General features: G+C 49.3%; 1 protein-coding gene across 4 annotated transcripts in view; it reads right to left on the bottom strand.

The window, feature by feature from the left end:
* The window catches only part of scaper (S-phase cyclin A-associated protein in the ER), a 104,244-nt gene that overhangs the window by 36,982 nt on the left and 49,657 nt on the right, over nt 1-17,605 (bottom strand). For all 4 annotated transcript variants that reach the window (XR_012981675.1, XM_076262501.1, XM_076262506.1 and 1 more), the window contains exons 21-23: nt 16,000-16,065; nt 15,553-15,679; nt 4,696-4,811 (exon numbers count right to left, since the gene is read on the bottom strand). Coding sequence is in view for 3 of the 4 variants with exons in the window: in XM_076262501.1 (XP_076118616.1) it covers nt 4,696-4,811; nt 15,553-15,679; nt 16,000-16,065 (309 nt within the window). In the remaining variant the exon portion in view is untranslated. The remainder of the gene's footprint in view (nt 1-4,695; nt 4,812-15,552; nt 15,680-15,999; nt 16,066-17,605) is intronic.

The following is a 17,605-nucleotide window of genomic DNA, read 5'->3' as shown; positions in this document are numbered from 1 at the left end:
CTGCATACTTGAGCCGTTCTCCCCTATTCCGCATGTTTTCACCCCTCTCATCTGCATAATCTCCCCACTCTCCTTAGTGACCCCTACTGGTAGACAAAGGGGATCTTCCTTTCTGCTCCCATGTCCCCACTAAGCTTCCCAGACCTCTCAGACATGAATGAAGACATGCTAGAGAAGGAGTTTGCTCCCCGGGGAACAAGTTATTTGATCAGCAGAACTGACAGAGAGAGGGGTAAGAGGAGCAGAGTGGCTCTAACGCTACATCCAGGTACAAGCAAACAATTCTTCTGTGACTTATTTTACAAATATCTTTCATGCATTTCCAAGAAGTTGAGATTTTTATTTTAAAAGCACACCAGACAGGAGAAAGACTGACCAATAGATAGGAGTGACCGCCTCACAAATCTGTTAATTTATATTTTACAGAGCCCCTGCAAGTCTAACTGCCACTGTGTGGGTTAATATCCAGGGTGGTTCAGGGGCAGATTGTGTGAGAGCCCAGAGCCCAGCCCTACCCCCATCGGCCACCCACCCCACCCCATCCCCTGCTCCATCTTCCCTTATGCAAATGAGCATCCCTGCCCGGCTGGCCCCAGATATCCGACTCCCATTTTCTGTGACCAGAATCCACTCCAGCCACCCCCCCCCGCAACTCCCCGACTCCCCTACCGGCTGGGGAGTGGTGGTGGTGGCGGCGGTAGTAGTGGTGGTGCGAGAGGAGAGAGGCACGGTGGGATATTAACGTTGCTTGGGTAGTGGAATTATCCCATTAATGTAATGATAACAAGACGGAAGCCCGCTCCCGTGGGGGTAGTGTTACAGTGCAGCAGCGCTCACCTTGCCATCTCCCGCCGTCCCCATCCTTGTTCATACTTGCCTTTCCTTGTGTCTTTATGTTTTTTTATTTTTGGTAAATCGCTCTGCTTATCTAAAAGGAAGGCGATCGATTACGGCGGCATTACAGTAAACAGATAAACTCGCTCGCTCACTCTGGGGTGGGGCGTCTGAGAGCCCCCACCCCCCTTATGTCGGAGGGGCAGATAGGCGATGAGCGATGAGGAGAGAGGCGGACGACGATGTGGTGGTTTGCTTGGAGAAATGCTGGACAGTGCTGAGGATCCGGTCTGTGAAGAGGATTGTGTGTGTGTGGCGCTCCCAGATTTAACCTGGTCTACTCCAATCCAAGTCTGGTGGCTTTACATAGATGTTTTTTTTTTCTCATTCCAATTAAACTATTCCAAATGAACATTTCATGTCATCTGTTTACATGGGGTATGTTTCCGATCAGGTGCTCCGATTCCGATTTCCGATCAGGTGCTCACAAGCGCTCCAAAATGTTTGATCAGAATAGCCATTGCTGCTTTGCTTTTGCTTGAGAAACTACAGCGGCCATGGCTGTTAAATCAGAATAAGAACGGAATACACCACTCCTTTCATCCTGATTAAACACAGCTGGTTCTCTTGCACAGGAGTGCACAGGAGGTGTCTTGTTGTTTTACATTATAAAACTTCTAAGGCCAGCATAAGTCTGTTTCTCAGTGCTCATATGACCTGTGTCTGCACCAAACCATGTCTGTAGCAGGTCCCCTCTATGATCCACCAGATAGTCATGTCATTTCCATTAATGTACTGGATTTATGAACTATCATGGAGTAGGTGATGAGGACTGTTTCACCCTCTAGCTTTTTGAATTTGAAGCATCATACATGAAAAAAAGGTGACCAAATGCGACCATTCCCTCTTCCTTCACCTCAGCTTGTGAAGGTGATAAAAAGGCCATTTAGCCGGCCCTCCGGGTAGCAGCATATCCCTCGGCTCTTAGCGCCAGGTCCCCGAGGAGCCGCCCAGGCCACGGCCACGAGACGCCACGCCGGGGATGTTGGGGTTTTTTACGGCCTACTGGTGCAACCGTCTCCTCTTTCGGGGAAAGGGGGTGGGGGTGGTGGTGGTGGGGGTAGATGGGGAGGGGTGGGAGCCACCTTCTTGCGCCGTGTTAGATTGATGTGCAGTTGAAAGGGTTATCACAGGTTCAGCACCGAGCCCCAAATCCACCAGGGAACACCGGACACAGTGGTGCTGTGGCAAGGCAAGGAGCTCAACGCCAATGATAAGACAGGGAGAGAGAGAGACAGAGAGAGAAAGAGTGTGTGCGTACAGTACATGCATGTGTGTGGCAGACAGAGGGTTTCAATGTGTTTTTTAGTATGTGTGTGTGTTTGTGTGTGTTTGTGTGCATGTGGTCTGCATGTGTGTTTGTATGTGAGAGAGAGAGAGAGAGAGAGAGAGAGAGAGAGAGAGCCAGGCTGAGTGAAAACAGAGGCCAGGGAGCCTCCACGCCTTCCTGCCCTAATCTCCATCCCGCCGCACCTACAGGAACCAGGGGTGCCGGGAAAGCTATTCGGCTAGACGTGGACTGGCCATTCTCCGCTGTCATCACACCAAATAAAACCCCCCTACCACACACCACTCTCACACATCGACCCGTGCAGTCACAAACCTGGGTCAGTCAAGCAGAACTACTGGACTGTATTTGAAAATGCAAATCTGCATGAAAATTTCCATGAAAGTTTAAGATACATAAAACAGCCACTGAAATTCCAAGAAATGAAGATGAATGTTATACATACATACAGTATACATACATACATACATACTGTATACACTACACAAAGCTGTTAATTCTTCAGACAATAGTTTCTTGTTCTTTTCTTTTTCCATTCACTATTTCAAAATAATCAAACCTTGTTTTTCTCACTCTTTCGCTCCACTTACGTTCTGACCCACACACAGTCCCAGTCACACACACACACACACACACACACACACACACACACACCTTAAATCACTGAAACTTTTGGGAGAAACACACTTTTCAACAAGTTGGGGCAAGGGTGGTAGTTGAGTCAGGAAAGGAGGGAACTGTGGGGCCATTCTTTTATCATTACCGCAGGACCACTTCAGCGTTTGATTGGACAAGCCGAGGGAGACAATGACAGAAGTGCCTCGAAGAGCTTTAAGCTGTGTGCTCAGTGTGCGAGCATGTCAAGTGGCTCCCGACTGCAAAACACACACACGGGAGGAAGAAAACACTCCACTGCCACAGCACTGACCCGTCACGGCATGCACACACAAGCTAATCACCCGAGCTACGCTGCGCCGCCCTTTTCCAAGCACTGAAAAAATGAAAAGACTTCAAAAAAAGAAGCATGAAAAAAACAAAAACAACTTGAACAACTGAGTTCATAAAAAGCCATTACGACAGAAAAGTCGGCTTCAAATGTTCTCAAATTAATGGCGGAGTGCCTGAGTGAGCGGGAGTAAGAGGGAAGAGAGTGAGTTAGCAAGCGACAGAGAGGGAGACCAGAAAGAAAAAAATCAATAAACACTAGATGGCCTGTAAAAGCATTATAAATATAAGTAGTGTTTCTCCATTAATGGGGATTCGGAAAACAGAGGATGCTAATGAGGAGGGGAGAGAGGCCATTCCAGTCCATTAGGGGCCTCTTACCAGCGAAAATAACCGTCTCGCCGAGGTTATCCACTGGGCAGCTGCTCACGCCAAGGCCACTCGTCAAAAAACGCCACGCTTCCCGCGTGATGGATGAAGCAAATGTGCTTTTTGTATATCAGGAATTGAAAAAAATGAAACAAATAAAAGGGGAAGGACAAATACAAAGTAGGGTGGCTTAAATGAACCCCCTCCATTTCTCGTCTACGCGAGGCGCATTCTTATTCATTATACAGTCCTACTGTATTTATTGCAGATGAGGGCATGGGCAGTAAACAGAAATGACGGAGCAGTTGCGTTGGGAGTCACTTCTTCGAAACTGCAGCAAGGCTGGGGAGACTAATCACGGCTAAGACGGAGGCAGAATCTCAATGTCAGAAGAGGCGGGCGATGGAGGAGGTTCTGGGGGAGGGGTAGCGGCGGTGGGGGTCGTGGGGAGTCTGGAGAGTTTGGACGGCGATGACACACAAGCCGAAAATGTAGCACGCCACCCTTGTAGGTCTGGTGCCCTCTAGGCCTCGAGCCTTTTCCTGTGTTGTGTGGAGACGTTTGGCTAACAGAGCGGCCGTCCCTAGACGGGAACATGTAAGGCAGCCGCTGTTTGCATAACCTTCCTTTGATAGTTAGAGAGCGGGCCGCCATGACTAATCCACAAACAAAGTTAACCTAAAGGGGGAAAAAAAACGAGGATGGGCTAACTGTGTTGAGGTTCAGAGGTTTGAGTAGCTGGTTTGGAGCTACTCAAACGTATCCTCACCCGACCACATGGAGGATTACATCTACATGCATTTATCTACACCACAAAGACATTTACACAAAAGCAGTACTGCACTGAACAACTACAAGTTTTTCAGATTTTAGACTACAAATAAATGTTAACATCAACTTCATGATTTTTAAAAAAATGTAAAAAAAAAAATGTAAAAAAAAAAATCATGGCACAGGAATAAACAGAGCTGATGACAAGTAAACATGAGACAGAGAAACAGAAACAGTGAGAGAGACAGAGAGAAAAAGAGAGAGAACTATAGAGAGAGAGAGAAAGAGGAAAGTGAAACGGAGAGTGAGAGAGTGCGCTCTGACTGAAAGCGTATTGTGAGGCCGGCCGGTCGGTCGGCGGGCCGAGCGAGTGAGTGAGTGTAAGGCGAGCCTGCGGGCTTTATTGGATTTGAGTGGCTGGTACTCACTTGAGTGGAATGCGTGGGACTGCAGCCGGAGTGGAGGCGGCGGTGACTACCTGCAGAATCTGTTCCAGGGCAGAGAGTCCCCCTCCCACCTGAAACGCTACTTGATCTGCATTGTTCTGAAAAGGGGGAAGGCAGAGACAGGATAGAAACAGATGGAGAGAAAAGGATAGAGAGAGAGAGAGAGAAAAAAAAGGGTTGAAACAGGGGGGGGGGGAGAGAGGGAGAGAGTTAAAGATACATAGTCAAACAGACCAGGCTGTAACATTGCCCCTATAGAGGGGAGGGATCTTCGCTCATTCTCCCAACCTCCCACTTCCAAAGGGGAACCCAAACTGAAATCTGAAACAAAGTGATCCCCTACGAATTCCTGTTCAATCTCAAAAGTGCACAAACCTACACACCCCCTCCCCACACACACACACACAAGCCAAGGCCCAACACGGGACAACTAATATGGAGATCTGCACACAAAGCAAGGGTGGTCCAGCCTGACAAACAAGGGCCCAGGGAATACAGGGGATCCAGAAATGGAAACAAAAAAGCTGTTCGAAAAAGGAGTGAGAGGGAAAAAAAATCTTGTGAGCAACACAGATGACCATGCGAAGAGGCTTTTGGAGTTGGCATGGTTTATTTCACAGTTAATGTTCATCCGATCCCGTTAAGGGTCAACCAAACGGTGCTCGGTGAGTCGTTGTAAGGAAATGCCGCTGTGTGCTCAGCGTACGAGCAACTCGATACGGCCATTTAACTGACTGGGGGCTTCACAAACCAAAACTGTTTACAGACTGGACGTTTTTACTTGCGCCATAAAATTCCCCTCCGAAGTTCAAAGTTGGGCTCTTTAAGTGAGCCGTACTTTTAGGGGCTTGAGATCTGCCCCGAAGTCAAGAGCGCTGCCCTTTGCTTTGAGCAGAGGAAGGAAACGTCTCAGTGTTTGGCAGAGGGGTCTCCCCAGCCTCCCCCAACCCTGTCCGACCTTCCCTCCTTTGCCACGGCAACAAGCCACGTAAATCAACAGCTCCGACCCCAAAGAGTGCTGGCAGTGAACCTTCTCCGCGAGGCATGTTAGTACCTGGGCCCTGGGGGAGGATGGGGTCCAACGCAGAAAAAAGGAGAGAGGAGGAGGAGGAGAAAGAGGAGGAGGAGGAGGACGACGAGGGTAGAGGGTGCTGAAGTAAGAAAACGCTCATCGGAGACAAGTAAGTCAGTAATCTGATAGATTATTACAAACAAAAAATAGATAGATAAAGATAAATGGATGTTATTAATACATTTGTTATATTTGGTAATCACTACTAGTGGTAGACATTTTTTGTAAATGTAAACGCTTGGTCCATTGAGGGCACTCTCAGCAGGTCTGTGAGTGTGTGCTGAATACCCACTTGTGACTAGTCTTTAAGTACACTGTAAAGAGGTTAGCTAACTTTGACGACAAAGTTAGAAGGCAACCATCAGAGCAACAGCCTCGACCTTTAGGAGTAAAAGCAGTGAACCCAGTGTTCTATGAGGCTGAGGCATGTCAGTGCCTGGACCTCACGGGAGGATGAAGGGGGGGATGAGAAAGGGATGGGAGGAAGAGAGGAGAAGAGGATGAAGAGGAGGGAAAGAGGGTGTCGATGGAGCTGATGATTCACAAAGATGCAGGCTGGAAAAAAAGACAAGCACAGATCTCAATGCCCCCCCCCCCCCCCCGACCCACACACACACACACACACACACACACACACACACACACACACACACACACACACACACACACACACACACACACACACCTAGAGGTCAGGCTCCGCAGTGCTGTGTGACTGCACTAAATGGCAAGCACTTGAGCCTGTGTGTTTTGTTTCAAACGGAGGATGAAGTGGGAGATTTGTATGTATGTGTGTGTGTGTGTGTGTGTGTGTGTGTGTGTGTGTGTGTGTGTGTGTGTGTGTGTGTGTGTGTGTGTGTGTGTGTGTGTGTGTGTGTGTGTGTGTGCGTTTGCATGTGTGTATGTGTTTTACACAGGGTCGAAACAAGTCTGAACATATCTGACCATGGAACAGAGGAAGCGCCCCACGAAATTACACATAAGCTCCTCGCCTGTCAATCAGGAGGTCCGTCAAAGCCCAGCTCTGATGGATCCGGTGGCAGGAGAGGCTCGAGAGCTGGCGGGGGTTAAGAGATTGGAACATGCACGCTTGTCAGCCAAACCAAAGGGGATGTGTGTGATGCACAAAGCGGGAGGATTAGCGGCAAGCTCCTCTGACGGATTCGTCAGCCACGGCCTGGCGAGGACCTCCACAGAGACATAGGGGCACCCCGAAGGGCAGTGTGTGTGTGTGTGTGTGTGTGTGTGTGTGTGTGTGTATGTGTGTGTGTGGGTTGGGGGGGGGGTGCAAAACTCTCAATCTGTGATCAATAGGTCTCTGAAAACGTAGAAGTGCTTATCCGTCTTTTAGTCCGGCCATCAACGAGCTCTGCGAAAAGCCCTCAGGTCAGGGGGGTTGGACAAGCCATTCAAAAATGGCCTTTTGGAAAAAGAGGAGGGAGGGGAGCATTAACTTGGTGTCGTGGAGAGCTGACAGCATGGAACATGACTTCATAAGATAAAGGATAGACACACTGGCCTTGCTGACAGATCCGTATGGGGACCCCCAAACTTTAGGGCTGCATACTAGCTAGGCCCAGGCAAAAGCACAAACTACCACCAGGATGTTATACATTTTCGAATTCTACGAAAGATAAACACAGTGTTACCAGGTTCATTTCACAGCTTTGCTGCAGTGTAGTGTCGTGTTGCTAAGGGAGAAAAAGGAGGGATGCCTGGAAACCAAATCAAAAGAGGGAGGGCTTGATTCAGCCATTCGTTTCAACAAGAACGCCGAGCGCAGAGACAACGCCAGAGAGATAAAGCTTTTTGGACTCGGTTACTAATGAAGTGTTAACTTCCGCCGTAAGCCCACTCTGGCGTTGAGCGGATGACACTAAAAGGTCCATGTGTCTGTCGGGGGTGGAGTGAACGCCATTAACACAGGGAGGGAACCTGGGCCGATCAACCGCCGCCGTCGTTTCTTACTCCCAAAGCTCCCGCTCGACAAATGGCATTTTTACGCATCCCAAAGGCCGCTCTGCTCTATTGATGTTTGTCAAGCTGAGCTACAGTAATAGGCCCTCCCTGTTGCGGTCGACAGCCACCATTACTTAGGAGAACAAAAAAAGAGAGAGAAACGAAACAATGAAGATATCTTGTGCAGAACAAATTAGAACAACATTACACACCATTCTAGGTAAACGGCCTCATTTCATGGTATATCTAATATTGCTCAGAACCTTGACGTTTTTTGAGTGAGCTATAGAGGGAAACATATAGAGTAAGAAGTAAAGACCTGTATTTCATTAACATGACCCCAGTGGAGCACTGTATGCAGGACAGCTCTGGCTACAGAACGTTCACGGGTTGATCTCTCGGGGATTTGCAACGATACACTGCTCTCCCGCCACGTCCATTGTTACCAAATGTTGCCTTCCCATTGCAGCCAACAGGCCAACCCTAGTCCCCAATCTCTCTCTCTCTCTCTCTCTCTCTCTCTCTCTCTCCCTCTCTCTTTCTCTTTCTCTCTCTCTCCTGCAGTCAAAACATCTGGGTTTGATAGACCCTGTTCAGCGAGCCACATCACAGAGGCAAGCCGGCAATCGTGTTTGTTTGCGGCTCGCGTGACAGGGACTCTACACACACGCGGACAGAAACAAGGTGTTAACAAGCCGTTTCTGACCAAACAAAACAAGGACACGGAACAGGAGGAATGTCTCCCTCGCAGCTTTCAGTACCCAGCGCCTGGATCCCAAGGGGCCTGGGAGACTTCAAGTTAAACAAACACATGCAACGGGGCACTGTCAGCAAAAGACCTCCACAACAAGCATCTTCACAAATTTTTCCCTTCGGCGCTCACTGGAGAGGAATGGCACAATCCAAGACAAACTTAATTCAGTTTTAAAAGTTTAGAGCAACAGCACATAGCATGCAGCGACACAGTAGCCCATCCCAACACACGAAGCCACAGCACCACGCTAAGCCCTCACATCTGACTCCAAGTAAGCCTTTGGTCGCTACGCTGTGTAATGACGTGAAATACTCCGTCCGGATTAAGATATGAGAGAATATCATGCTGCACATCATAAACACAAGCAGGCCTGACTGAGGGGAAAGATATGACTAATCCTTGGGCTCAGCAGGGAGGAGAAATGCCTACTCTGCCCCCATGCTCGTCACTCCCTCTGCCAAACACGCGAGTGACAGACTAACAGGATGAGAGGAAGAGACGTCCTTTTATTAAAGAAGAAAGAGAGAGAAAGAGAGTAGGTGTGTGTGATGTCCAGACACAAAGGCAGAGGACAGACAAGAGGTCAGCGTTGCTGGAAGAGAACGAGGGGATGACAGACAAAACGTGAATTATAAAGCACAAGCGCCGTTATCCATTATTATGTCTCTCTCAGCAGCCATAATTAGCATTGCAGCTAATCAGAAGGTCAGACAGCTTCAGTTAGCGATGGACAGGACAGAGGCACGGGCCAGAGTGATTGGAAGGGTGAGCCCGACTTGACTTCTACACTCGCCTCCTGTGAAGCACTCTAATTAACCAACATGAAAGCAGAGCAGGGGAGGGGGAAGCGCACGGACAACACCCCGAGCGCTTAGGTCTTCTAAAGCAGATGGGGAGCAACTGGTCTATGGGGGGTGGGGTGACCGAGAGCTGTCCTGTGGGCAGTGTCGGTTACATATTCTCCTGCAATCAGCCTGAGATGGACAGACATCTTTCCCTTTCCACGAATAAAAGCAGGACTGCACGACACAAAAGACCCAATAATGCAAATGATTTAGAAAGGAGCTCAAGCACGTCAGGGACACACTCCGCAAGCATTAAATCTTGGAGTGGAGCTACTCTTTGCGGAAAACCCCAAAAAACAGTGGAGTAAACATAGTCCTCACTTAGCGGAGTGGTCTGAAAGAGCATCACAGGGCCCTGAGAGCTGGTTTTCTGGCCCACAAAGAGAACACTCGGGGGGGAAGCGAGTCAACCGCCAGTGTGTTTACGGGACATCAATGCTGCCCGTGCGGAGAGTGCAGCTCTGAAGATGATTTGTGAGGGTTTATTTAGGTGGGCGGAACAATTAGAGGTTCAAGTTTACTCAGTGAAATGTGCGTGCATCCATTTTTCCAGACAATCAAAGGGACCGCGTCCACAGCCAGAGGCTTGCTTATGTGTATGGGATCAGAGTAGCATTAAGGCACATAAAAAAAGCCGTTCTGATGATGCTAAATACGACTCATCACCATGACAGTGGACAAAATGAAGAGATAGCATTGGCTCCCAATAAAACACAACCATGATTCTCTGCCTTAACCCCCCCCCCCCCATGAATGCCACACCCACTGAGAACACTGCCTGCACGTCTTTCCTGACCGCCACTGCCATGCGTACGCGATTTTTAATTGCAACCTTTCCTTGACTGTAGCCAATGATTAAGACTCGAACAAGAGGGCGATAAGAGTCTTAAGCCAATTAATTACTCTGAAGCAGTCGTTTAGAGTTCTTAGGTGCATGAATATCAACTGTCACTTCCCCCTGCCTTGTCCAGCACCATTCATTGTGGTGCGGTGCAGCCTTACACAAGGCCCAGTGTACGGGTGCATACCTCGCAATTACCGAGGCTGTAACCCAAGCCGTGGCGTAGCCTCAGCTAAAGTTCACAACAATCTATCGCCATGCGAACACAAGACACCAACAATGCCTCGCATGAGGCAAGTGTTCTGTTCATTTCTCATTAAGTAAATTGGGATGTTTTCGAGGAGGATTCAGTTTGGGTGGGAGAGGGTTGGGATGGGAGAGGCGGGGGGTGCTTCTAAGACATACCTGTCTGTCAAGCTGGCTCCTTGAAAAGCCGTCTCCCTGCCTGCTCTTTTTAAACAAACAGCTGGGAGAGGACAGAGGGGGACGGCACACCTCACACACTGACAATGGCAGCCGGGAGAGGGGACAAAAGAGTGCCTCGCCAGTCAGCCAACTGCACTGAGGGTATTCACACAAGAACAGAGATGTATGACTATTATATTACCCTGACCACTTTTAAAGTTTTAAGATTCTGTAAGAACTTGCAAAAAATATAATCTAAATCTACAAGATGCATATGGACTTGGTCTTCAGGGCTTGTGGTTAAAATGAAAATATTTCTTTAAATAATTAAATAAACCTATTTTTATATTAAGCATAATTTATATTACATATAACATCATAGTACTATAAAAATTACTTCTGTATTAATCCTTTGTAGTAGTTAGACAGTAGCAGTTGGAAATAAATAATTGATGAAATTAAGTGGAACATGGAATGATATGTAGTGGGAACAGCCATGGTTGTTCTGTCTTCCAGTACTAATTATGTGGTTTGTGGTCCACATTTCACCCAAATAACAACTCTGTCAGATTTAACCTCATATCTCTCTATTTCTCCCTGAAAACCAAACGAGGATATCTGCCACCTGGTGGAGACACAAGGATAATTCTTCTTATTCAAACTGCCAACTTCAATTGATCTGACATTTTTCTCTTTCAACTGCTGTCATTTAGATGCATTTTCCAGGCTCTATTTTTTACCCCATAGACAGCTCTTGTTATGTCAAATCTACAGTTAAATGCTGACGAGAACTGATGAGAAATCATTCCTTTGGGTTGAACTCTTGGTGTGCTCTGTTCAAATCTGTGCATAACAGCACATTCTAGAATACTCCAACAATTCAGTCAAATTTGCTTAGAGCTACATTTTTAAATATCAATGCTTAGAAAACATAATAATAATATAATACGATAATACAAATGCATAAAGTTGTCATTGCAAAAAAACATAGTGATTGAATTGAATATGGGCAGACAGAGTGGCACACAAAAACACAGAACAAGAAAGTGAAAAGTGTGAAACGAGTGGAAGTGAGCGCTTGAGAGCGAGGTGTGTGTGTGTGTGTGTGTGTGTGTGTGTGTGTGTGTGGGGGGGGGGGTGTACATGTAGACAGAGAGGGCCTGGCTGGTTCCCCTTCGGCTCCTCTGTGAGTGAGCGAGCTCAGGTAGAGGCACCGAGTGGAGCCAGGTCCCTGACAGCTGGCAAATGAGAATGTAAATACAGAGCAGCAGAGTCGGGCCGGCCGGGTCCACTGAGGCCCGCTGAGGCACCGCGCTGGCCCCCCGACAGTCCCTCAAGCGTCAGGAACGCCGTCCCTCTCTGTGCCCCCCCCCCACCCCCCCACCCCCAAGTCCGCTTTATTTGAAAGCAGTGACAAACACTCTCCATGCAGAATGTAAATATGTGAGGTCATGTGCTAAAGGTAGGAACACTGCGCAAGACCTGTGACTCTCTCTCTCTCACACAGACACACACACACACACACACACACACACACACACTCTTACCTTTCGGAAGGGTTTTTTTTTTTTTTTTTAAAAAGTGTTCCTCACTTGCTCTACTCAACCATGTCAAGTCACCTCAATCCCTGGCTACCTCCCCCCACCCCCGGACAGCACTCTCCCCCTCCCTCCCACCTGAAGTGAAATCTGGTTTGACACAAAATAAACCATTATCGGCCACAGAGGGAGCGCCTTGTCGGGGTCGCAGACCGGCAGAGCCAGGGAGCCCAAACGAAGGCGGGGGGAACAGAGAGAGAGGTGTATGTATACGTGTGTGTGTTTGTGTGTGTGTGTGTGTGAGAGTGTGTGCATTTGTGGGGAATCAAACGGGGGGGGGGGGGGGGGGGGGTGTCTGGTGTTGTCCGTGGAATTAAAAAGAGAGAGAAAGTGGACACTGAATCAGATATGGGCCTGCATGACAGGGAAAACAAAAAGAAAACAAATCTAGTAGGTGAGTCAACGACACTAGAGATGCTTGTTAGGTCAAATAATCTAAACGGCCCTGACATACAGCGACTCTAGGAGTTGGGGGCTCATGGGGGGTGGGGGGCAGGTACTTGGAGACCTCCCCGCTGACAGAGACGATATTTATTTGACTTTGCCCTGGAATTAGGAGGAGGAAGCCCTGGTCTGACGGACCAGGCCCAGGCCCCGCCACAAGGCACAACGGACCCAGGGTGCGGCGCTGCTCGGTGGGGGTCCCAGGCCGGCGCTGCTGGAGGTGCAGGGTGCGGACCATTTTGATGGACAGCTTAAATGAAGCCCAGATACTGTACGGCGGCGGTGACGGCAAATACCCCCCCCCCCCCCCCCCACACCCCTATTTCCCACCAGATCCCGGCTCAAAGAACAGACGTATCCACAAACACTTAGTTACTCCATAAATGTGGAAAAGTGAGAGCACGAGTGAGAGTGCAAGGGAGAGGGGGGAAGAGAGCTCAAGAGCGGTTCACTTTAACACTTTGACAAGACAGTGAGTTTGGGGGGGGGGGGGGGTACGAAACAACAATAAAAGGGAACGTGGAAGAAACCACTAACCTATGGCCCTCCGAGGACTAATGTTACACAAGAGCAGAGGTGGGGGTGGGGGTGGGGGGGGGGCTTGGGGCTTGGGTCACAGCAGGCTTGAATACACACTGTGGACGGGCTTGTTAGTGTCTGTGTGTTTGGCTAAGTGTTGGTGGAGTGTGCGTGAGTATGTGTGTGTTTGTGTGTGTGTGTGTGAGAGAGCAAGAGAAGGCAAAAGAGAGTGTGTGTGTGTGTCTAGGAGTGAGAGAGGGAGAGAGGGAAAGACAGAGGGAGAAAGAAAGAAAGAAAGAAAGAAAGAAAGAAAGAAAGAAAGAAAGAAAGAAAAAGAGAAAAAGAGGGAGGGAAAGGTTTTGGGATAGGGATGTTTACATGCAATTGATGTTGGTATTATGGGTGTGTTTGCTTCACTAAAATGGTCTATGTGTGTGTGTGTGCATCTAAATGTGTGTGTGTTGACGTGTAGGTGTGAGCATCAGCCCCGTTATGCTCCCCTAACAGCTGGCCTCCTCTCCTCCCCCTGGACTCCTCCCTCCCCATTACCCCCTGCTTTAAACGGCTGCTCCTGCCAGGCTGCCCTCTCCCTGGGGATCCCCCTCCCCTCCCCTCTTCCTCCAGACTGGGAGAACACCCACCATCAGCCCTCCATTCTGCCACCCACCCACTGCCGTGCCACGCCTCCCCTCCCCTCTACCCGGCCCCTAAAGCGAGGGGGAGGAGCGTGGGCCAGGTCCGGCCCAGATGCGAGCCCCAGCGCTATATTGAGCCTGGCTGCCACGAGGGCGGGCCTGATGGGAGAATTACAGTGTGCCACTCAAAGGGCAGTATATAGCCTCTGTTCATAAAGAAAGGGCTTGACAGAGTGGCAGGTGCCTGGGGACGCCCCATGGTTATCGATCACGCTGTAGTGACCTTGTAAGAGCCAGGCTGAACAAGAGGAGGGAAGGACCCCATCATCAGAAGCTATAGAGTGCCCCTGACGCTCATGAAGGAATTTTATGTGGATGAGTCTGTGGCAACAAAGCGGTTTTAAAACAAATAAATAAAAGCCACTTGTCTTTAACGTGACAGCACTCTTGCCTTTTGAAAGGAGCTGAATTGAAAACTGGCCTCGGGTGATTACCTGCGATGATAACTGCTTTTGCAGGCAGGTTTTCCCGATCGTGCTGTTCAACAACCAAAAAGAAAGGGTTCAAAAAGTTTTATTTTTCTTTGCTACATAAACAGTCCCGCCAAGGGAGGGCGACGTGCCACGGCTGGCACAGCTGAAGCATAGCTGCCACTCAAAGCCAAAAATTTGGTTTGAGCGGCTACAGGGGGAAAAAAGCTCCCTTGCCTGCGAGCCTCGAAAATCATTTGGTCTACATTTACGCTCGAAAAACCAACATGTTATTGTACGAAAGCCGCAACCTCGCGCGCGTGCGCCGGTAGCCAAGCCGAGCGCAGGCAAACCCTTGGAAACATGCTTGGCCCGTCTAATGACTGGGAGCTCCCGCTATTAATAACATGTGCTCAGCACAAACACGCACCTAATCTGGCCCTCATTACCAAATAACCGAGGGCAAGGAGCCGGGGCCGGGGCCGACAGCGAGGGGAGGGGAGGGGAGGGATACGCGATACTCCGCGCTGACTATGAGACGGGGCGGCCGGCTGCCAAGCAAAGGGCTGAGCGGAGCAGGGAGAGCAGCCAGCAGCATGGGCTTATCAGGCGTACACCCCGCCCCCCCCCGCCTTACTCTCTCCTTCCACCCCCCACCGCCTCCCAAAAAAAATCCCCGCCCCTCCACCACCACCACCAACGTCCACCCCTCCACCTCCACCCGGCCTCACCACCACCCAAAGACAATAAACCCTCGTAGCCCTCCAGCAGCAGAGGAGTCCCTCTCCATTCCAACTACGTCCACCCCCACCCCATCCCCTCCACTCTCCCAGGCCCCCCTCCCACTGCGGGCTAGATGGACGCAGAGATGTCCGGCCTGCTATCAGCCTCAGTCGGCAGACGCCAGAGAGCCGTCACTGGGATCTGATCTGATTCCAGAGGAGGAAGTGGCAGGAGATGGTGGGCCGAGATAGGAGGCACGGCAGCAACACCTTACTGACATCTTCTTTAAGCCACCACATCAGTGCTCGGATGAACACACACACACACACACACACACACACACACACACACACACACACACACACACACACACACACACAAATGAAAAACTTATCACTGGTGTTGAGTAAGAGGCGATGCTGTAATAAACATAGCAGGAGGGGAGGTGGTCAGCGGGTCTTTCCTGAATACAGAGGAGATAAGAGGACTGGCAGTCAGCCTGCTGGACAGGACAGGGGATTGGGGGTGGGCTGGGCTGGGCTGGATTGGGGTTAGAGGTCTTGACCTGATGTACCTGTTTCTCCAGAATGCGGGAGATCTCCCCCAGGGTGCGGTCCAGACCGGTCACCCGGTTGTTGGCCCACTGGCCACTCTCCTGGCCCTGGAGCTGCTTCAGCAGGTCTTTCACCAGCCGCTGGAGCCTGGACACACAGGAATGCGCAAACCACAATTAAAACACACACACACTCACACAGAGACAAACACACACACACACACACACACACACACAGACACACACACACACACACACACACACACACACACAGACACACACACAGACACACACACAGACACACACACTCTTTTTGTATGTGTGTGAAACCCTGTGAAGAAACCCTGTGAAGAGTATGGAGGTTAAAGGAAAAGTGTCAGCAAATTTATAGACCTCTGCAGCACTTATCAGTCTGTGGGCATGTTTAAGTGTAGGGGTGTGAAAGCAGAATGCAGAGGAGAAACCTACTTGGCCTTGTATGGAGAGTCTGGGACCTGGGCCTTCGCCTCGATCGTCGTCTCGTACTCCTTCGCCCTGCAGAGGTGGAGGAGAAACAGTCAGTCAGTCAGTCAGTCAGTCAGTGTCTGGGTGAGGAGTCATCACTGTCAGTAGGGAAGATAAGCGAACAGAACGAACAAAAGCAGAGGTCGCCGAGGTCAAGCCGGGACTGAGCCTGTTTATTTTGGCTGTCAATTGCTCTCTCCCAGAGAGCCACAGAAACAACAATCCGAAATGACGGCATCAAGAAACCAACACCCCAAACCCCTACCCCCTACAGAACGGTTCCAGCTTCGAGATATTCACGTGCAGGCAAGCAAGAGTTATGGGAACGGATTACAATGTCGAAAAAAAAAAAGTGAAAAGTCCAATCGATACATAAATCTCTCGGACGGATCAGCAGTGGAAGGGATCAGACGCCAGACAGTGGATGCCTCCTTAGTTCAGATGCCTTGCTTGCTTGTGAACGAGTGAGTGCTCTTGCAAGTCTTTCATGCCGATTACAGCTAGAGCAATTATACTGACCATAGGCTTATCCACCAGACTGGACATTGAGGTAAACTTGGTCGGCTGATAACCATGGATTGCTCCTAATTAAAAAAAAATGTTTTCTGGAAGTCTAGACACAGATCGCTTCCAAGAAGACCAGGTATAGTCTCTATAGCCTCACTAAACTATTTATTTTATATGCTTTTTTGTTTTATATTTTTATAATTCATTTATAGACATTACCTTAACCAAATTTACATTCATCAGTACATTTACATACATAAACTGTTATATGCAATCAACCACTTCAACCACTTCCTTTAATCTTTTTTATAAACTTCACTTTCTGGACCAACTGTCTGACAGGTTTCCTCAACAAATAGCTCAAACTGTTTTCCGCCGCTCAAGATCATGATCAAATGCCTGCAGCAGATGTTGAGTTGTGTGGGATTAATGTGGCCTGAACCCTCATCTTTAACAGGCTGATAAATCTCCTGACCCAAGTGCATGAACCGCATGCGAATTTGATAACACGTCGCATCGCACCGCAGCACTGCAGAGAGGAAAACTCAGACGAGGCCAAGGCCACTGCGAGCCTTACCTTACGCTTACAGAAACAATCCGACCTGAGTGTCAGCTGATCGCTTCACTCAAAATGCGGCGAGGAGGATGGGAGGCGAGTGGAGGGGGGGGGGGGGGGGGAGAAAAACACCCGTCTATGGAGGCTGCGCCAGTTGGGGGGGGGAAATAAATCTGGCCCTGCAGTAGATGTGCGAGGGTGATAGGGCGAGAAAGCAGAACGCAGACAGCAAAGCTAACTGGCTGCACACCCAACAGACTAAACAACTCTGAGGTGAAAGTTAATCAAAGCTGGTTTTAATTGTGCTGCACACATATGGGTCAAACCAGGCACACATTTTGTACAGTCATTTTTTGTCAGTCATATCCCCCCCCATTTAACTTTGGAAATACAATTCTCGGCGCGGGGGGTGGGGAGGAGACGGAGGGGGTCCAGATCTTAGACTGTACACCAGCACACACCAAACAAAGCAACACAAATAATTCAACTGTCACCCAAAACAAACAT

The sequence above is a fragment of the Alosa pseudoharengus genome, unplaced genomic scaffold (assembly GCF_046254945.1).
Source record: "Alosa pseudoharengus isolate Yale_2024_CS ecotype anadromous, Long Island Sound unplaced genomic scaffold, YU_APseudo_1.1 YU_APseudo_1.1_scf_10, whole genome shotgun sequence".
NCBI classification, from domain to species: Eukaryota; Metazoa; Chordata; class Actinopteri; order Clupeiformes; family Clupeidae; genus Alosa; species Alosa pseudoharengus.
This window is presented reverse-complemented; position numbering and strand designations above follow the sequence as displayed.